The sequence below is a fragment of the Ischnura elegans genome, chromosome 2, assembly GCF_921293095.1.
Source record: "Ischnura elegans chromosome 2, ioIscEleg1.1, whole genome shotgun sequence".
NCBI classification, from domain to species: domain Eukaryota; kingdom Metazoa; phylum Arthropoda; class Insecta; order Odonata; family Coenagrionidae; genus Ischnura; species Ischnura elegans.
The window spans coordinates 100,120,947-100,143,464 of NC_060247.1; the positions used below are offsets into that span (position 1 = coordinate 100,120,947).

The 22,518-nt window shown below is 39.5% G+C and overlaps 1 protein-coding gene across 2 annotated transcripts in view; it reads left to right on the forward strand.

Annotated features, from left to right (window-relative positions):
• The window catches only part of LOC124154237 (nascent polypeptide-associated complex subunit alpha, muscle-specific form-like), a 107,631-nt gene that overhangs the window by 77,497 nt on the left and 7,616 nt on the right, over positions 1-22,518 (forward strand). For both annotated transcript variants that reach the window (XM_046527834.1, XM_046527835.1), the window contains exon 9: positions 21,506-21,787. In XM_046527834.1, coding sequence (XP_046383790.1) covers positions 21,506-21,787 — 282 coding nt within the window. The remainder of the gene's footprint in view (positions 1-21,505; positions 21,788-22,518) is intronic.

Sequence of the window (22,518 nt, forward strand, 5' to 3'; positions counted from 1 at the left end):
GGGGGGAGCAAAAAGATATCTTGAGCTACCTTTGCTCTCATCGTAATAAAAAAAATCATCAAGTTATACGCAAAGTTTCAGTAATTTTTAGTTAGACTGATTATACACGTAGACACAACAATGCCATCTTATGATATAAAAAAGTTATAATAGTGGTTTTTCAATGCTTGGAAATGCGGTCGGCCCCGGAAGGGGAACGTCGCTGTTGTATCCGTCATGCATGTACCCGTCACTTTTGCACACACACCAAGGAGGTGGTAAATATCTGAAGTCGCTGTTTCTGAGTTTTTAGCGCGGTCGAAGTTCAGCCATCTAGGTTGGACAATTTTTGGACTTATTCTCCACCTGATATTTTGAGGTGGCTAAGTTTTGTTCTGGAAATGAACTAAATTAAGTGAAAAATGCTACCATAATCATTGGTGTTTCGCCGGTGATTATCATCGGATTTTTCCCATTATTCGCTACACCTACTTCTACTAACGTATAAACTCTCTGTTAGCCACTATACTGGTAGGGATATCCTTGAAAATATACTTTATTGCTATTATTTACGTTACATTTCCGTTGGCTATAATAAAATTAAATACCAGTATAAGTGCAGGTAAACGACTAGTTTACTCTGGTAAAATTTTATTTTCAGCTGAGCTGGTTATAGAACATAACCGTGGTGATTGATAATCATTTTTCCCTGTGAAAAGATATTGGAGTCATAACTTCGCGAAGCCTACCAATGAAGCAAAAAAAAAAGATTTAGATTGTGCGTTCCATAGTATATTTTAATGTATTAATGAGTTATGACCAAAATTTTCACCATGTAGAAAGTATTGACCCTATTGGATTGTCATTGTTTTGGTCAAAGTGGGCGTGGCTTGTTCTACTCAAGCCACAACCTCATTGTCGTGTGTGCAACAGTGATGGATACATGCATGACGGATAAAACAGTGACGGTCGCCTCCTGTGGCCGACCGCATTCCCAGGCATTGCAAAACCACAATCATAACTTTTTTATATCATAAGATGGCATTGTTGTGCCAACGTCTATAATCAGTCTAAATAAAAATTTCCTTAACTTTGCATATAACTTGATGATTTTTTTTATCACGATAAGAGCAAAGTTGGCTCAAGGTATCTTTTTGCTCCACCCCTCCTCCTAATTGTTTTCAGTGTCCGCCACTGGTGTGCAAGGGTCATAATGCTGTAGACGAAAACAATTGGTGATTTCCACATCGATTCCGGCCACACTTCGCTCCACGCTCGAAACCAGCGGCGCGGCGTCCCATCCAGATTTTTACAACCTTCTTGACATACACCGGTAAGGGACGGCCGGTAAAAAAATCGGCCTTCCATATTCCAATAGTAAGCCATTGAAGGGTATGGGGGCTTGCACACTGACCGTCACGCACCGGTACCGATAAAAAGTCGGTCGATCACAGGAACCAAGTAAGTGACCGTTTGGCCTGTCTCGAATCATCTCTCCACCGATAAAATAACGGCCGATTTTTTTACCAGCTATCCAAAATCGGTGAGTGTGCAAGGAGCCTTATGTCCTTGATCGAGGTCGTATTTCTTCAAGAGCAGGATGGAAAAGTCGTAACCAGGGGAGGTAAAATCTACGGCTAATATAATTTAATGGCTACGTCTCCCCCTTCTCGCCAAAATGTTTTGGATTAGGCATTCATAGCTATTCTCCCTCCCTAAAATGAAGTCTCCCTCACTTTTGGTTGGTTGTAATGGATGAGAGTAGACATCGTCCCAGACCAGTCCACAGGGTAGAGGGGCCAGTTCCTTTCCCGGTGCCAACTCGCACCTCGAGAGTTTGTCTGGGAGTTTTCAAAGACTTCTCCCAGGATTTAAACCCAGTACCTTCCGATCAATAACCAAAAGCTCTGTCCATCATACCTCCACGATCCTTCATCCCAAAATGAACCCCTCCGTGAAATTTTCCTTTTCTCCGAATGACCATATCACCAAATATTTTTCTGGCTAGGGGGAACGTAGATTAGCGTTTTAGGATACGTCCACAACCACACGGTCACCTATTAGGTTAGCTAGGTGCCTAATTTTTCATTTTTTTCGTAACAAAGGGTAATGCCCGAAAAAATCTACCAACCCTCATTTGTATCTCGGATGTCTTTTTTTCCCAAAATTTATAAATATTTTAGGTCTGAGTATTTGCCACAATTTTCTTAAATTTCGTCCTAATATATGAAAATAGTCACTTATTTTTCGACGTGCTTGACCATACTTTTGGTAAAGTACATCTCATAATGCAATTTGGCATTTGAGATTCAAATTGTTAAATACATCCATGGCCTTTTTCTTATCGATTAGATGGTTTTTTACGCTGTCGGACGAGATCATCTCATTCCGCGGTGGACAACCCACAACGCATTTACGAATATTACATGTTTGATATATTTGACCAAATGAAGGCCTGCCAATTACCACCTACTTCCATGTTTCATTGAGTATCAGAATCGGCTAAGGAAAGATCAAAAAACCTTCCCATCTCTTGAGCTTGCTTAAAATTTTATCCTGTCTACTGCATAACTAATGGAAAAAAGTTCCGTCATGGGGTCATGTACTGCAGAGAAAGATAAAGAGGCAAATGTGTGTTTTGGGTTGTCCACTATGCACAAAAATGATCTTGGGATCACCGAAGGATATTTAATTTGAAATGTAGCTGACATTTTTGAGTTTCACTATGATCGAACTCACTTTAGCTAATAACTGTTAATTCTGACCAAGCCAGAAAATATTTTCGGGGGGGGTTTATGGAATAGTAGACAAACATAAAATTATTTTTATAAGATAAATAAAATAACGTATTCGGTTAAATATACATATTTATTATAAACCCTTAAAGGAAAATATAAAAATATTATCATAAAATTGAATTTAGCCTTCTGGCTTTTTTTTTTTTGCAGCGACCAAATGAATTAACTCCTCAGTGTCGATGTCAATTCTGCGGTCCCTCAGGAGGCTCATAAGTCACTCACCTCTCTACTAATTCACAGCACTATTATTTCACACACTGCACTACAACTACACACACTGCACCTACAAATTCGCTTAGATAATTATTGACTTAAGTCGCATTGGAGTACTAGATGTCCCTGCGCCGCTATATAATATCGCCGTGTGAGCACCAAGCGAGCATAAAGTATCTATTTAATTTTTTCGTTTCGGGGGGGATCAATCCCCCTTGACCCCTCCCCAAGCTACGGCCTTGATTCTGACTGAAAAACCACAATTATGCTATTTGAGCTGAAATTTTGATAGGTTGGGACGAAAAATCTGGCACATGATATGCAGTTAAAAAAACATTACCTCTGAAATATTTTTGCTGGCTATCATGATTCGGGTTGAGATACAAGAGGTACCTCAGAAGTCACTCTACTAAAACAGATACTGAATTACTCCGGCAAGACTATGTTGAGAACACTCTAATAGAATACCTACGTTTTAACAAATCAAAAGATGATTGGGTGAATCCACAATACCAAGAGAAGGGCTACATCCATGTGTATATAACTTGTCATGTAGATAACAGTAAAATTTTATAAAACTTATTCTCAAACTTGGAAACTTTTTTTATTATAGGAACTTCACTTAAAATTTATTTGCCGAAGGTTGATATTTAGAAATATTTTCGGAAAATGCTTCCTCCAGCAACCTTGTCCCTTTCCTCTGTCATTCTATGAGTTTCTGTTTTACGCTCCCTCCGTATTTCTGAAGTGCACTCTCCATATTTCGCTAGGGTCAAACAAGCCCTAAATGCATCCCAAATTTAAATTCATCCCACAGTAATTCTCCCAGTGCTATTTGAAATGATATCGGACCGAAAAGTCGTGAATGTCTCACAGTAAATTGCAATTACTGGCACTGAAGACATCGAAAAATTTATGAGACAGGTAAAGAGGATGTAAAAGAGAATAAGTACGTAGATGTGAAAGATTAGCGGTCAGGATAATTGAGGGGAGAGCTGCGTCAAACCAATCAATCAATGAGGACTGTTGACCAGTGATGCTGGTCAGCTGCATATTAATTAGATCTATTCGCTCATTTTTAATATTCACCTTTTCAAGACCCGTGAAAAAACCTGACGTGATACGAATTTTTGATAGCCATACTGTAATACGAGGAAAGATTCAGATGCTTCAATCAATTTGCAAAGAGTGCAAAGTTGTCGCTGTCTCTAGGTCTGGGAGGCCAGCCACCGTGGAGACAGCAACTTTTTAGCCCAAATTTTGGCTTTTATATGATTTTTCACCTGTTTAAATACGTCATGTCCGACTCAACGACCAATGCGACCTGAGACGAAGTCTTCTGAACGTATCCCTGTTCGAAAATCTACCAAAACATGTACGGAATAAATCTGGCAAGACTAAGTTGAGGACCCTCTAATGGAATATCCACGTAGTGTGAAAACAGTGGCGTAACTATGGGGGGACGAGGGGATGTATCCCCCCCAAAAGCCTGTGAGAAATCAAAAAAATATATGAAAATCTTGCCTGGATTTGATGTATAATAACTGCATCTGCTAAAAGTTAAATTTTAAGTACCAAAATGATGTAAAATGCATTTTCAGGCATGTTATTTTTCAAAACTTTTCATGAAATCCCCGTTTCCTGGGGGGGGCGGGCCACTAACCCCCCTCATCCCCTCCCCAAAGCCCCCAAATCCCCCCAAGGCTCCCTCATTTCCCCCAAAGCATATTCCTAGTTACGCCACTGAGTGAAAAGATTAGCTGATTGGAGAATTTAGTGGACAACTGCGTCAAATGTATCTTATTATTGCTGTGCATGCTTCTTGCAGAGCTCAATAGTCACTGAAAGTCGTGTGTGAGGCATCTTTGAGGTTTTTGAGCGAGGAGAAAAGTAGGAGAGAGAGAGAGAACACAACAGAAAATGGGGTTTAGGGAGAGTAAAGGAAAGTAGGGCGGGAACCAACCCCGTCGTCACGATGTTTTCCGGCGCGACCGAACGGTGACCTTGGCCTTGGTCGAGCAGTGGAGGAGGGAGGAATACAAACCGTCCTCTTGCACGCGTAATATCGGCGCCAAAGCGAGCGAACGAGAGGAATACGACAGAGAAGTCATTCATCCAGAAAGGCTCTCCCGCATTAGTACGCTCGTGAGAAATTATTTTCAGAATTTTGAGCAAATTCACCTCCCCCTCCATCCCTCGGAGTAAATACTACAAGAGCGTTCATAATTAAAGTAACTTAGTTTTATTCATTTTTGGCCTCAGGTTCTGGTAACAGCGCGTAGCCACGTAAAGCGCTATTTTAATGTAATTACTTACTTCAGACTTAATTTAATGGAAGCTTGCGATATTCATGCTTAAAATAACTTGGATTTAGTCCTTTAAAAAAATTAATACTATCTGGGATCCGGATTTCAACACCTACTGGGACCCTGATAAGTTATTGGGACTGGTCCCACTGGACCACTAATTACGCTATAGTGGCATCAAGTTTTGAAAGATAGAGAGCATATTAAACCATCATTTTTTGTCGCTCATCCTCGAATTTTCAGCGAGACGTTTCGAAATCCGATTCATTCCTGTTTTTTGGAAATTTTTATCTCTTTTATCTTAGAACTCACAGATAAAGTATTAATCTGCCCATTTATTAGATAGGAGAGACTTTTTTTTCCGAAAAACCGACGTGAAATGATGAGTAATACTTGTGATTCATCTATACACCGAGTGATATTAAAACGAATACCACGTAGAGATCTATGGTGTTGCGAATGAGTGTTTTATCTTTCTCCTCAGCAGAGTACCGAATTTGAACTTGTTGAAATCTTTGAAGTCACAGGAATTGACCAGATGCTACGATTAGGATAGATTAATGGCGATTTTTTTTTTTTAATGTGCCGGGTCCTAGTGATATGGTCGTTATATAATGGTCGCAGAATATTCACGAATTTTTTTTCTAGCTTCCCTCCCGGGAAGGTTTAGCCTGATAACAGAAATGACCTTAAAGACACATCCGCGAGGCCATTTTGAGATTCTTCGTTTTGCTTGTCTTGCAATTGAATGTTTTACTCATGCAGGTGCAAGTAACCACTCAATCGTCTTTATATTATTATTCCTTCGAAAGAATGTTTGGGAATTTTACGTTACTCTAGGTAATTGGAGTTTAATCGTAAATTTCGGTCAAAAATTTCCAGTGACTCCGTCATATAGTGGTAAAATATTCTTTTAGGTTTAAATAATTAGGTTGAAATTTCTTCCTTCGCAAATTTATAATTTATTCTTGAATTTTATTTTAAATGTGCTGATTACATAATAATGAATCGAAAGATTTTAAAATGCTGATCTCATTCCGACCTCGAATTTTCTTTTGAAAAATAATTAAAATAAACTATTTGATAATTTAAATTTTTACAATGCACTCCAGAGTGAATGGCTATTGAACGAATTAATGCAAAATCAAAAATAATTACATCTACTACTGAAAATGTGACAGTCAGGATCAGACATTTTGGTTGAAAATAAATTTACGTGATTATTTCGAATTTTGAGTATGATCCCAATGAAAATGTCAATTTCCATACATTTTAGTGAAAAATAAAGTAACTATGTAAAATATAGAAAATAAAGTTTGGCAGTATTGATGAACCTGAATACCCCAGTTACTGTGTTCATGCCGCCGCTGGCCATTTTCTCTCTCGAAAAATCATGAGAGTCGATAATCCCACAGTATCATGGCTCCTCCGAAGGTTATGATAAACATAACGACGCTCTTACTTATCAAAAGCCGTAGAGGCCAGAAGGACAGCAAGTATATTTCATTGTTCTAAAATTTTTTATTTTATCTGCTTCGGCCAATAATTCTCTCTTAATTTGTTTTGGAGCCATCACGGTTAAAATACGAATATTGGATTCGTTTTTAGCATACATGTATATACTAAAGCCTGAGTCACACGTTCATTTTTTCCATCCCTTTGGAGGGACATCTCCAGCGATGGTGGAAAAAATGACCGTTTCCCGCGATCATTTTCCCCTATGGCTCGCGGGATGGAAATCCCATCCCTTTTTGCCATCACTCGGCACTTCCCTATTTCCTTCGCTGAAACCATAGCTTACCCCGTCCTCACCGTACATCGGCCAATCAGAAGGCACGGCCGCAAACAGCGATTGTAACGCTATGCTTGACTTTTAATTTTATGGCTGTTGTAAATACGGAAAGTAACGGAATAAGCGATAGAAAAAGGGACGGTGGGAATGACGGTATGATTCAGGAAATGATGGGTCGAAGGATCATTTTTTTGTCCCTGAAAAGCTATTGCTAAAGCTATCACTCAGAGGGACGGGGAAAAATGATCGTGTGATTCAGGCTTAATTCACGTTGTTTTAATTAGACCCAGTATTATGTAGACTTTGAAATTACTAAGTAACTAGTTAATTTTCAGGCAGGTCGAGGCTGGCCAGGGTTCGAATCCCGGTTAGGGAAAATGATTTTTTCATTTTGCCTTCCCGGGATTCGAACTTCATGGGGAATTTCATCCTTGATGAATGTAATTTTGCAACTGCACTCATGGCTAGGTACAAAGTTACTCGCTTCATGAGAAAATAAATTATTAATAAAAGCGACATTTTTTCGGATAATTATTTCGATAAAGATTTCGTTCGGCCACCTCGTCACCACACCGGTCAATGAAGGCAAGCCCGCGCGCAGCGGCACTTGTCGCTGGAAACAGCACGGGCTATAAGGAAGTGAATGACGATATGCGAGTGGGAGCGTGGCAGAAGGCAGGCCATTATGATCTTTTGGCCTTTCACTTAACCGAATCCTCGCCTCGAAAGAGATTCTGGGAAGTGTCTCCTTCTTCCTCATGAGGACCCGCAAGAATTGCTGCCCGCAACATTCCCCGTCTCATAATAACTCGCATAGTTTAAGACAGTGGCGGATACAGATGGGGGGCGCAGGGGGCGCCCCCCCCCCTTGCGAGTCCGCTTGTATTGCCGAACATTGCAAAACCACAATTGTAACTTTTTTATGTCATAAGAGGGCATTGTCTTTTACATGTTTATAATCACTTTAAATAAAATTTTCATATACTTTGCCTGTGACTTGATCATCTTTTATTACGATAAAAGTAAAGACAACTCAAGATATGTTGCGCCCCCCCCTTGAGTTTTTTCTGTATCCGCCACTAGTTTAAGAGCATCAACTGCGCCGCCAGCAATTCGTGGAAGCGACCTTGATTCTTTCATCCAACTGATCGTGTAACCCAGTTGTGCCTACCCTAACCAGAGGGCGCTCCACTTCTGTAGTGATGTCATTTGGGGTCCGGGGACGCCCCGTCCGCTGCCATGGTAATCACACAGCCTAATCGGCGATGTGATGTCAACACTGTTTAGACTCTGGTTTGCTGACTTCCGCTGCTCCGTAAGGGACAAAAAGCGAGTCGGAAAGGATAGGAATTCGTCGTGGAAGGCGTCCTAGAGCGAGGAAAGTGCCCTGGAAAAAATGATCGGATATATCACAAAGAATCAAAGTTTCTAATTTCATTTCTTCGTGCGCTGCGTGTACACGGTACACTGTGATACTCCGTGATACCTGTACACTCTACACAGCGTACAGGTATCACGGAGATATTTGGGGAACGTTACCTATATTGTTAGAGCGCCTCAACAAAAGTAACAAGAATTTGATTAAACTTTGATCACATATTCTTTGAAAGACGCACTTTCAATGATCCAAAGATAAAATTATTCCCGTGAGCCGTTATCGATTTATTTGACGGTAAAATTAGGATAATTTAACATGGACTCTTATGGAGAAATACGGTTTTATACGAGCTAGCGAAGATATTTGTAATACGACGTTGTTGAGACGGCACTCATTAGAAGCAAAATTTAAATGAAAATCAGTTTCGACTTTTTCACTGCGCTGAGGTGCAAAATTGCACCCACATTTCATTCCAAATTATGTCTTCTTTTGTTTAATTTTTTTTTGTGACTCTTTTGCGTAATAATAGGCGGCTATTTGATTTCAGCCGATGCCGCTGTAAACTACCTCAAGCCAAAAATTACTATTAAATGAATTGTGGAGGCTGATACATTGTGGAAATTCATAGCAGGTTATGAAGTAATGATACTTTACACTTTTACGCATTGTAAATATTTATTTGAAAAGAGTCATCATGTTTATAGCACTGCAACATCGTCAATTCATTAGCTCCTATGTTAATCCTGGTAATGCTTCAGTGCAGTGAAAGCATGTTTAATCCTTTTACATGAAGATTCACGTGGAAAAGTGCAAAGTGCCATTACTTCATATATTATGAAAATTAATAGCTAGCAGTGACGGTCTGGGGTGATTGGGGGCCCTCGGCTGGGGCTCATGATGGGGGCTTCGGGGGTTCTTCCCTAAAAAAATTAGGAAATTGCATGTCCAGGAATGGATTTTGACGCTATTTAGGCACTTAAAAACTAAACAAAAGTTAATTAAGTAGCAATTTCGTGGGAAAAAACACTATGAAAAATGATAATTTCACAGTTTATAAAATTTGATAATTTATTATGGTTCTATTATCTACTTAGTGAATGTTTTCTTGAAACTGCGCTGAAATAAAAAAAAAACTCATAAACAACTGTTAAGAATGACCCTTTTAGAAAATCATTAGCATCTCATTATTGTTCTGACACCTTTATTTCATTTATTTTTATGGTCCTTTTACCTTGAGGTGATGCAAATAAAGATAATTAATGAAAACGTTTAATTTTATAATTGTAAAAAAATTGTCCAAGTAATCTGTCTTTTTTATCACAACTTTCATATACGCTCCACGATAGACGCGATCGTTATGAGAGTCTCCTAAGCTCTGGGCCCTCGGCGATCGTCGACCAGCCGACCTAACCAGACCGCCCCTGCTGGCTGGCATCCTTCCTGCATATACCTGTGCAGATGATTGAGAAGGAAAGTAACCTGCTACCCGTAAAGACCGCTGTAAAATAAAAATTCTTATTTTAGTACTATATTTGGTGGCTTATTCAGTCAAATTATTTTTCCCAACCCCCTGGCATCTCTCCATGTATATAGGCAGGCTGATGGTCAGGGAGGAAAACAAATGGTTACTGCTAGGGAGCGCTTTGAAAGGAGAGTTAGTACTATCACAGCACCTACCTAAGAGGCATGTGAATTCAAGAGATGTCAGCCAATTATATTTATTTAAAAAATTCACGGATGTAGAAGCATTGATAGTTATCATCTGTATAATACATTGTCCCTCATACCTCTCTACCTTGATGACCGCAAATATGGCCGAAATATCGAAATTCTCTTAGTATATGTACTTTATATGTATTTGTTCTTCGGATTTGTCACTCTGTTGGCAAACATTTTAAAGTTTCATCGCCTATAGTTCCTCCTCGGAACTATGTACATGTATATTTGTATATATCGTCATAACACACATTGATGACGTTTTAGGTGACTCCGAGCGATATTGCACCGCATACTCCATGCCTTTGTCATGTCAGTGTTGTCGCCTTTCTGGCGAGTGATAAGCTAGAGAGTCGTTTTGTTTACCATCGGCTTCGGCGGAGAATCTTTGCTCGACTTTTCCCCCATTGTTTTATCGCTTGTTATTGAGAAAATACCGGATAAATTTAGAAGCTCTAATTTCTTTGTATGCCCCTTCAGTGGTAATGGAAAACTTAGAAGAATGCTATAATGATGGTGAGCTTTTTCTAAGCACTTAATATCTATTATGGGTGGCAACCTGTGTTTTAGGTGATGGTGATGATTTTAGATGTGTTTTAGGTGGTTTTCCTAAACAATTTTTGCCTGTGCCCCTTTCAGCATATCGCAATATATTATCGCATGCTTGTCCACAGATCCCCGAGTCGAGGTGCCTAAGTCTTACTTAGTTACTAAGCAATAATTTAAATTTTTCAATGTTACCATTTTTAAATCTAATCATAGAGCTGATAAGCCTGATAATAGCCCTCTGCTAAATTTTAGCGGTAAATATTTCGACTTTCAAATTACTCGTATAAGAAAATAACGATTGCAAGTAAAAATCACCCAAAAATTAATCCTTCCTGGTAATTGATCACGTAAGATTGTGCAGTTAAACTGAAAATATTTCTCGTGAAAGCGCAAGTGCACTATCCAAGAAGAGGTTTGTGATATCCACCTTTTTATAAAATCGGCTCATTTTTTAGTCGTAGATGCATATTTTTTTCCTTTTAGAGGGAAGATATCCCAGCTTATGCCATGCTTGCTTGTAACACATTCCATTTTTGTCGTCTCTTTTCATCCATTTTCGGGAGAGAGTTTATATTGAGCAATAAAAAAACATTATACCGGGTTTCGAGGTCACAGAAACCGGAAAATTTACGTGCATTCTAATAATTTTAACCATCCTCCTTGCATTTGGTAGAAAATAATTATTCTGTCACGATTAGTAACATTCGAATGTACTGATTTTTTTGCGTAGGTACTGTTGTCTTACTCTCCAAGTTTGGAATGATTTTGCTCTATTGCTTAACAATTCTTCGTATTAGTGGCGGTAATAACTACTAGTATCACTCATAGAAATCTTTTTCTTAATACCCAACATAGCGTAAAAAGGTCCCATGCGGCCACTGCCTTGTATTTTAGGAACACAGACCATCAATTTTATATAAAATTTTCAGAAGAAATTTCTAGAAACTGTATAAGTGAAATTTCTTATACCGCTATTTTGCTTATCTCGATTTTCATTCACTACTGGGGTAGTTATATTCTCTTTGTGTATCATATGGTAGCAGATATAAATACCAATATAATAATTTTTTTATCATTAGTGTATTCCCTTCAAGGATTTCTCTAGTACCTACCTATCGTAAATTTTACGAGTTTGCTAATCACTCTTTCTTGGAGAATAATTTTCCAAACTCCGGTCAATTGTAGGATTTTGTTTGTGGTTTCCGACGAAAATTCTGTCTCCATTGGAAGTGAAATATATTTGCCTAACTCACTGTCGCCCGTTGACTGTTACAAGGTGAAACCTAATGGCTACCGTAATGACAATGGTGCCATTTACAAGCCTCTCAGCGATGTTCAAATTCCTCATTGACATCGATTTTTTGACCCCCCAAGAAAGCACAGAGGCAGCAATACTATGATAAAAAGAAAATTTAGTGTTTCGACAACCTAGAGTTTCAGATAATTTTGGAAAGAGTCGATCCGGTGACCTTTTTGTCGCATCTCGTATCTTTCATCCAAAACATTTGTATGAATCAATCTGTGAGTCAGTGGAAGTAAGTGTTTTATAGTATTTGAATAAGACAGCCGTGTGATAATTTATTGGCCCTATACTTGCCATGTTCCTTATCTCTATGTTCGGAGAAAATATCCATTCGATTACCCTACCACTATCATGCAGCGCTAATTTTGAATGGGACACGACCAGTCCCACGCGTGGAACATTGCGAGCGGCTCTTCAGTCGCTTCTTAACATCGTCCTTCGGGTGACCTTCGAGAATTCGATACCAGTCGTCGTTGCCATGGTTGTCCGGAGTTATTTTTCTCCACGCTGCTCAACTTCGACTGTCCATCCGTTCGAACCTCCATTGTCTGCTCCCACTCGTTTACTGATCAATAATATGCTTTATTTCATTATTCCCGAAAACGGGCGTGAGTCGTAACATTTTCTCCGTAAGTAGATACTCTTCAAATATTCGTACCCATTCGATGATGTGAGAATGAGGCGAAATTCAATTCGTAACAAGCGCCAATAAGATATATCGGGTGATTCGGTTTCGTAAAATTTGCCAGCGATAGATGTTTTATTCCTCCGATCAACGCTGTGAAGGCGAAATATTGGTGGCGTCATCACACTGAAATTCGCAGCCCATTCATTGAAGAGCATCGCCAAAACCTGGCCCGGAGGAATTACATCTACTTCCATCGTATACAAGGACCTGAATGACGTTTTATATGCTTTATGGGCTCTTTATGGCTAGTATATAAAACTTGAATGATATGGGACGGAATTACGGAAAAGGACTGGAATATTTCAAATGTTTCCGCATGGAAGTACAAATTAGAACTATTTCGCAGTACTTTCCTTTAAAAAGAATTGGTCATTCAAAAGATGGCGATGAACAAATAAGAACCGTGTATAAATAGCCGCTGTGTGGTGTGTTCCAACTGATTTTGGGACCAAAAGCCACCGCAGTTAAGCTACACATGAGGGCGTATTTATTTACGAGAATGAAAGGAGTATTACCAGAGCCACGTGCCGTTGCGCATACCCAACGGCATTTCTTTTTAGCGTAGAAAAATCAATGCGAGGGTGCCACAGGAAGAGAATGACTGTTTGCCTGCGCAGCGTGAAGGGAGCTTCCTGTGCGTATTACTCTCGTGTATTCCATTAAGGCCGTTTTACACGGGGCAAGTACTTGTGCAATCTGACGTGTGTGTGAAGGCGCAGTCAAAATTTCGTCGTGTAATGCAGCTGTGAATTGCTAGAACACATGCGAGAATACGTGGACGTGAGATGGCAAAATAGCCTCTGCTCTAATTCCTAACGTGCATTCGCGCAATTCCACGCCATTTTGAGAAAGGCACGGAGTTCTAACCGGCGCAATTCCGTGTAAAACGGCCTTTACACCTGGCATCATCACCCCTGAGCATTATGATTGCCGTATTTGACGGGAAGAGAAACTTACCGCCAGTGGGGTCGCCAGGAATTTCGTTCGGGTGGGGGTCCAAAACCAGAGAGGAAAAGTTTTGAAAAACATGGTACCTACTAAGTAGAGGGTTTTGTTGAACTAACTCTAACACTTTTCGTAATCGAAAAAAACTTCATTAGTCAAATAAATATTCTGTAAATTCATGATATTTTTATATATTTTCTTTTATGAAGGAAAGTAATTGTGTTTTTATATTTCGGGGAGGGGTTCGAACCCCCCAGAACTCCCCCCTTGCTACCACATTCTACCATCCTCATAACTACGCACTGAACACTAGCCCTTGAATTGCGCAGAGTGGCGCTAATAGGGATGTAGAGAAGTCCTATACATTCCTAATACGTGTCCCTGTAAGGAAAATATATCACTTATACTCTTCGAACTAGTAGGTATGCCGATCTACTACATCCAATACTCAAAGAATGTTCCATTCCTCAGCTCCTAAATCCAAAAATCTTGAAATATTACTGCTTTAATACTTCAGCCTCGATTTTTCCATTCGTATCGCTATAGCTCACTATAATTGACTAACATCCTTGACATTATGTATAAATTAGTATCATTGCAGTATTTCAATGGGAATTTTTTAGTTTCCTCATCCGATTTCTCGTTTCCTTCTTTCACGCTCGCCGGCAGTGGATAAGAGTTGGTGTTCATTTTGTTTGAGAGCAGAATTATCTTTGAGCGAATAGCAATGTTGATTTTTTCAACGGAGCGCTGTGGCTGATTATGTGCTTCCTAATACTTGGATGAAAGTTTTGAACTTTGTCGTTTTGACTAAATTTAACTGTATACAAATAATTGGACCAAAAGCTGTACGGATGCGATCGCATAGCGAGAACTATTAAATTCCCATGGCATCCCATTTAATTACAAAAATTGTATCCATAATGGACCGAAGGACGCCTATTTGGGTCCTTTATTTTGAATGACTCAAGTCGCATTTTTATGCCATCAAACATTTGCGAAAGTTACGTCGAATAATATGTATTCAGCGCCTGTGTATCACACACATATGTTCTTTCCACCGCTGTAACTGAATGGCTACAACGGTTTTACTCATCAAACTGTCGTTTGAATCTCTTGAATTCAATAATTTTGGTATATTACATGTAATCGAAATTTTACCTTCGGCCCTGCACAGGGATATATCGTTTGCATGCTAATTATCCTTACTTATATACCTCCTTACACTCACATCTGAAATGGTGGGTGGTTTTCTGCCCGGAGCAATCCAGTAATTTTTATTTTAGGACATGAAAAAAACATATAGTCTTAGGAATTCAAATATTTAATCGAATCTTACCAACTCAGTTCGTTTTAGATATGATCTAATCCGTAGGTAATGGATTCTATCAATCACTACAAAAATGAATAATATCGTACTCTGGGGTATCACATATTATGCCTGCCTGCCAGATTTGCTCCGATAAGAAACTGACGGCAATGTTTTTTTATTGTATAATAAAAACGCTTTCATTTCGATTTATTTTTATTGACCTCGATTATTTAACGATGATTAACGTCTCGGAGTATAGTTCTAAGAATGTAATGCAAAATAATTTTCCAACGTGAAGAAGATATATTTCTTATATCTTCTTCAGGGCTATTAATGATAGTATTTACAATAAATTGGTACATGAAGGTATGAAAGAGTGTCACCCTTTTATTTCGTAATAATCACCATTGCAGCAACGTTAATGGAATTCCGAAATGCTTCAGGGCATTTAAAAAGTCCCTTTAAATCCCCCTTCTTTGAGTGTTCTAATTATAATCGTTTCTGGAATATTTCCCCCCCTTGTTATTCTTCAGAAGTCTCCCACGTGGTAAAGGGACGCTTTCTATGTTTACACCACCCCTCCCCACTTTCCCATCCCATCCGGAACGAAGTTTCCTGGAAGCCGATTGGCCACTAAAGAGTTTTCGGTGACAAAATAAAAGGATAGAGTGAGTGTGCAGGAAATCGCAGCGGGGGACCATCCCCAGTTTCAGAGACTTGCGTTGCTGTGGGGGGGACGGAAGGTTCATTTGATCTCCGACCTCCGTCCCGCACGATGGCATCTTCCTCGGTCCCGCAGACGGCGGCTCCCCCGGCGCACTCGAGGGTCCATTCGGCCCCTTGGGTCAGCTCCTCGCGACCCTCGATGCCGCCGCAGTTCGCCGAGCAGCTCGTCGCCACGCTCAGGAGACACCAGTCGCTCACGCAGCAGGACGGTCCTCCGAGGGTGTTCACCAGTAAGTCCGCCGCCCCGACATGTTTGTGCACCCCGCGCGGATTCTGCGCCGTCGCTCGAAAAGGTCAGCACAATATATTCGCGAGCGCGTTTCTGAATTTTTTTTGGGAAGGATTTGGGACGATTATAATTTTTGTTACTTCTCGAGATAACTATAAAATCACAAAAAATAATGGATACTTTGAGGCGTGATTTCGTGGAATTGCTTCACGTAGAATAAAAAAAAACCTTGTAGATTCCACATAAATAATTTTAATGGCGACCAGTTTTGTCCAAGAATACGGGGGGCTCTGGGATCAGTGGCACAGTGAGGGGGCGGTTTTTGGGGATAACCCCACCCCCCCCAGAGCTCAGAATTTTTTTAAAGTTAAACCCATTTTACTTAATTTCATTAATATTTCTACAATGTAATGTTTATGCTCTTGGAGTATAGGTAACCTATGACCTATACTCCAAGAGCATAAACATTACATTGTTGTTATAATAAGGAAGGTCAGGAGAAGAAACTTTATTCATTAATATTTCTTATCTAATTTTGTAATGATTTATAAAATATCCCTCAGAAAGTCGTAAAACTCACTATTTATACTAATTTTTCTCTTGGAGGGCCCCCGCACCTCCCAATTACCCTGGCGGGTATGCCATACCCCCACACACCAACGTATTAGTTGCGCCTAAAACCCATCCTAGCCTTAATTCCTTGCTGCGCCCCTGCCTGGAATTGTTGGTTGCACGGAGGGTATACCATTATACATAGCAGTTATTTCCTCCACCGAGGCACCTGCACACTCTTTCTATTGTACGATGTAACTAATTTGATTTAAAAAACTATATCAAGATACTGAAGGCTAAAGATGTCGTACATAAATAATTTTAGTTACAACCACTTTCGTAACTATGCGACATCTTCAGGTGCTGAAGACTTGATGAAGATGTCGCACAGTCGATAATAAAATTAATCATGTGAAATCTACGTGGTCTTTTAATTCGACAAAATCACTAAAAACTGAAACTGTTTTAACGGTATATTCTCTTCGAACCCTTTTCTTCCTTTTTCTTGCATTGGTGATCAATTTTTTCCTAATGAGGTACGAGACTTCTAATTTATTGAAGAACGTTTCTCCTCTTCTCTGAGATTATTCTTTAAGCGTTAAGAAACAGTCCAAGATAAAACGTTAGTGCTCTTGTAAAAATTTACTATAAAAATATTTGCTTTTCACCTGATATTCCTCATAAATCATTTTCTTCTCCTTTTTCTTGCATTAATGATTCCTTTTTTCTCGATGGGTTTAAAAAATTCAAATTTACTATAGAACTATTCGCCTCCCCTCTTAGAGGCCTTTAAGAGTTGAGTATCATTGGAAGAATAATTGTTTATGCTCTAGTTAAAAATTATTATACAAAATGTTTGCTTTTCATCTGATATCCCTTTTTTACCAAGTTTTTCATAAGCGTGTTTCCTTCGAAATGCTGTTATCATAATAGGAAAACCCATTCAAAGGTTCTACAGCATCTTTCTCTGGTGATTCAACCAATGACTGCTTTATTTTTAAACGTGGTTTGAAAATAGAATGCATTTGCCTACACAGAGGTGATTTAGCCAGGAAATTCCGGCGGATGAGTTTTGAAAGTTCTACCTCCATCCTATGATAGTACGCAAAGCTTAATCATGAAATCTATACCGCAAGTCGAAATAGAAATTATCAAAACTATAATTGCCTATTTTAGGGTTGAGCAAAAGGAAAATAATTTACCTAGACTTATAAGCTTCTTATAGAGTACTGCAATCAGGATAGAATTACTCAAAATTCCTCCCCAAAGTCTTTTTCTGGCTACATGAACTCCTTTTGACAAGCCAGAGATACTATGTCGGACAAAAATTATCACAACAAATGCTGAATAAACTGATGCACGGCCTTTCTCTTGCCCCCGTATGCCTCGCATGACGAGTGATTGGCATTATTTCGCATGGGGAGAGTGTGGATTCAGCCATATCTTCATGTGATACATCCTGACGCCCTCTCAGCTGTGCTGTTAAGGCTAAATGTAAGCCATGTTTACCCTTGACAATCCTCGGGATGATGATAATTCCTCATCTTTGGTGTTTATGGCGAAGAATTCTCATTTGCATTCAAATGCACCAGGAATTTAACCGAGGACCTTTGGTATTCTGAATTCAATGCGCAGCAGCGAGTTACCTGCATCTTGCGTCATGAATATCTACCTATAAATTTTCTCAGATAATCTAGAAATGCCATTCCTGGAAAAAAAATCGACAGGGTGCTCATTTAGAGAGAGGGTACATCTGGAGGGGGGGGGTTTAGATTGAGATGGTACACTGACGAACGTAATCCCCTAAAATTTCAGGGAGTGCGAATCTTTTGTACCCCCCTCTTCCGGTCGCCTTGGAATTGTGGGTCATGGATACCGTAATTGACCGCTCATTGATCCGGAAAGGGGGAATGTTTAGGCTCTCCCAGAGGGAGAAATTTTAAAATCCCTGGGGAGGCCCTAAGGGTGGATCCGTGAGACCACCGGTGGAATTGTTGCACGGAGGGTATGCAATAATGCTAGTAGTTATTTGCTCCGCCGGAGCACTTTAACTCTCTTTAGAATGTACCTTTTCGAAATTAATTTCATGAAGAAAATGTGAGGTCTGTTCAAAAAGTACCCGGAATTTTTGTTTTTTTCAAAAAAATATTTATTTATTCGTCTATATCAATGTGGTCCCCTTCAAAGTAGTCCCCCCCAGATATAATACACTTATACCAGCGATTTTTCCAATCTCCGAAGCACTTTTGATATTCACTTTTTGGTATTCCTTGAGCACTCTCAGCGATTCGGCCTTTATTTATTCAATCAAGGAAAAACGCCGACCTTTCATGGGTCTCTTCAACTTTGGGAACAGAAAAAAGTCATAAGGAGCCATATCTGGTGAATATGGAGGTTGGGGCATGACTACGGTATTGTTTTTGGCCAAAAAATTACGAACAACCAACGACGAGTGAGCAGGTGCGTTATCGTGGTGCAAAAGCCATGAATTCTTTTTCCATAAATCGGGGCGTTTTTTTCGGATTGCTTCACGCAAACGTCGCATTACTTCAAGGTAATACTCCTTATTAACCGTACGACTCGTATGTCAATGGTCCGTACATTATTACTTCGTGTCATTGAGTATCTCGGTGTTTAAGCGTAGACTTACAACTATACCGAAGCTTCCCTTTCAACGAACGTGAGAAATTTCAAACTTCATCAAAACGTGGATGAATAACTATTGCCTTAAGTATTGCATATAATTAACGCTCTATGACAATCCAAGACTCGAAGAAATCTTTGCTACTTTTTCGCACCTTTTGAAAGAGAGAGAAATATCAGGTGGCTGAAGTATACCTACTATAGGTCAGTTTATTAATGAATTTCGAATATTTAATTTTGGGAAATAAGACGCGCAAATGAATGTGATAAACACTCAGAAGCTACATTGTTGAGAATAATTTTTAGATTTGAGTAATGGCCGTGAACTAAAATGAGTCGTCTACATTCGTGAATAGATTGATTTATCAGTAGGTGTGGTATAGCGCAAAACAGGTAACATGTCAGGTTCTCGGAAATTTCGCGCTGTGCTGATATTTTAGTCACTTATGATGAGTAGCGATCGATGCGAGCCGCCTTAGAAAAAGCGGCACAATTTTCACTTAGGAGTACTCCGGGGCCTAGCGGCTGCATCGAGGGCCACCCTGTCTGGAGAGTTTTGTTACTGTTTTTCCCCACTTCCAGGAGGACTTGTAAAGGCCAGAAACGGATCTAAAATTTTCTTGAGGAAGGAGGCGCAAGTTTTCGAGTGAGGAGGTTAAGGCTGAAAGTTTTGAATATGACGGGAAAATTGGAGGGCGGCCCCACTCCCATGGCTGGATCTGCCATTGATAGGAAACAGCGAACACTTGTTCAGCCCTCGGTGTTCTTAAACGTTGGAGAGGGGCGAGGGAGGGGGAGAACGCTTCCACCAGGGGCGGAGTTAAGAGGAGTCGCTGTGATCATGAACCCACCAAAAAAAATTATATCAAAATTTTTTATTTTTATTAATTTAATAGTTTTTTATCCTCGCAAAGGCATAAATGGATTTTATATGCAAATGCATGACTATAAGGCCCAAACGTGAGAGAAGTTAGGGTTGTATTTATCGTAGAGCTTAGCACTCCCCACAAAAAAAGTTTACATGATAGAACACCGCTCTCTTTCCCGGTGGGTATTCCATATTCCCCAGATCCAGATCATGACCCGCTCCGCTCCTAATTTCATGCTTATATACCCCTGATTGCCATAAGCCCTGAAATATATATGGGCGGCCCTTGTTGCTAAAACATTCTGTTATGCATTTCAAAGCATAAATATTACTGGTATGAGGTTTTACAAAATCCTGAGCAATTCTGAGATTCTGGGAAAAAATCGCTACAATAATCGCTTTAGGACGAATTTCTGGTAGCGCTGATGAAAAATCTAGGATGAAATCTAAAAAGTATTTATTCACATGAAAATTACGTTTTAAGATATTAATTTTTTTTAATGTGTGACCAATATTACAAGGGGATTGTACCTTAATTCAGCAAAACTCCATTGAAATTATCCATTTATTTCAGGGTAGGTTGAGGATTGCCTCATTCTTCTTAATCCACCATTTGTTTTTCATAGACCACAAACATAACGCAGATTCTAATGCATGCATGTGGATATATGGACACAGTGTTGTCACTAGGGCTTGTGTCAACCAGAGCTGTAACTCATGGTTTTACTTCCCTTCAAACTGGTGTCACACTCATTCTTCTGGAGGTTTTTTTTTCATGTGAAACTCTAAAATGTTTTTGTGTTCATAACTAAAAAAACAGATATGTATTCATATTTCAATAATAAATATATATCTTGGTGCTGAAGCTACACATAAAAGTATGCAATATAATTGAAATAGGAAGCAAGGCCATAGCCAGAGGAGGGAGCGAATTAAAGGGTTAGAACTACCTCAGCTTCCACTTCAAAATTTTTAGAAAATACTGTCACACCCATGGGCGGAGTTTAGAGATTTATATTGGGGTGGGGGGCAGAAATTCTACCAAACGGTTTAGAGGCTACTGAATATCCCTCATTGGAACATAACCCAGGAACATCCCCAGGGCTCTCCCCTGGCAAATTTGTTTAACTTAGCCTCTGAAATCAGCAATTAAAGGGCTATCTTAGACTAAAATATTTTGGTAATTCTACAGGTTTCGTACCTTTTCAGACAAATTACCATTTAAGTAGGGGAGGTCAGGCTTTCCCTGCCCCCCCCCCCCCAAAACTCTGCACATGGTCACGCAAGAACACTCTTCAAAATAATCCCCTTCCCACGTGCACCCCTAGACCAAAAGAACTAAATCTAAAATTTCTACAGCCAACGTAGGCAGTAGTATCTTGCAGTGCAATTGTCAAAGATTAAACAGAACATTATCACTCTATTGATTATCCCAACCTATATTCTTGATTTGTAATACTGACCTTACTGAAATGTTATTTTTTGCTTGCTTTTTATCATTTTTTCAGAAAAACTCGCAGCCCCATCAGAATTGAGAAAATCTCCTACATCATCCACCACGTCGTTGATTTCACCGACCAAGGGAAATTCTGGCCAAACTTCGGACCAGAGACTTCCCCCCAATCTTCGACCACTGCCTCCAACACCAGGAATCGGTCCATTCAGGCCTGTCCCTCCAAACAGCACATCAACCGTGTCCAGAAAGATAAACGGGCCCAAAACTCCCCTCGGTCAACAGCCATGGTACCACAATGTGGATCGGAGACGAGGAGAGGAGCTTGTCAGCAACAGTAATTGATCTTTCCTAATTTCACACTCAAATTATTGTATACCATGAACTATCATGACAAGTAGCATGGGAAATCCTGCTTGAATGATTTAATATAGAATAGAAAAAAAAATTTGATATAGGACGTCCAAGCTCTCATTTAATGCACTTAAAAATTACAATGCTGCAGTTTGATGAATCTCAAATAACTTTAACGATGGAAGCTTTTCCTTAACCTGCCATTTATTTTCACGTCTAAATGTACCTCAGTCCCCAATACCTGTAAAAATGGATAAGATGATGCAATTTGTTTTTTCATTATTCCCCTTCTATCTTTCTTCTAATATCACCATGTAAATAATTGTTATTCGAGTTTCATTGGCTCAGTGGAGTCATTAACATGTTTTGTATGAATATGGATTAGAAGATATACACCCATCCATTAAAATTTGTCGTTTCATCCATTCCTAAAATTTTGACCTGAGGAATTCATTTTTGAAATATGTATAAGTACATACTTTCATGCAGTGGCGTAATTGGGAATATGCTTTGGGGGATAACCATCCTGCGTATTGCCTCACCCCCCAGGCAGGAATATTTTTGAAAATTGGCATACCTGGAAATAGTGGCATAACCAGGAATATGCCATGGGGGGGGAATGAAATGGCGACACCCGCCCAGGCAAAATCTGGTAAAATTTAAAAAAATGACATGCCTTTACATACATTTTAAATCACTTTAGCGCTAAAAATT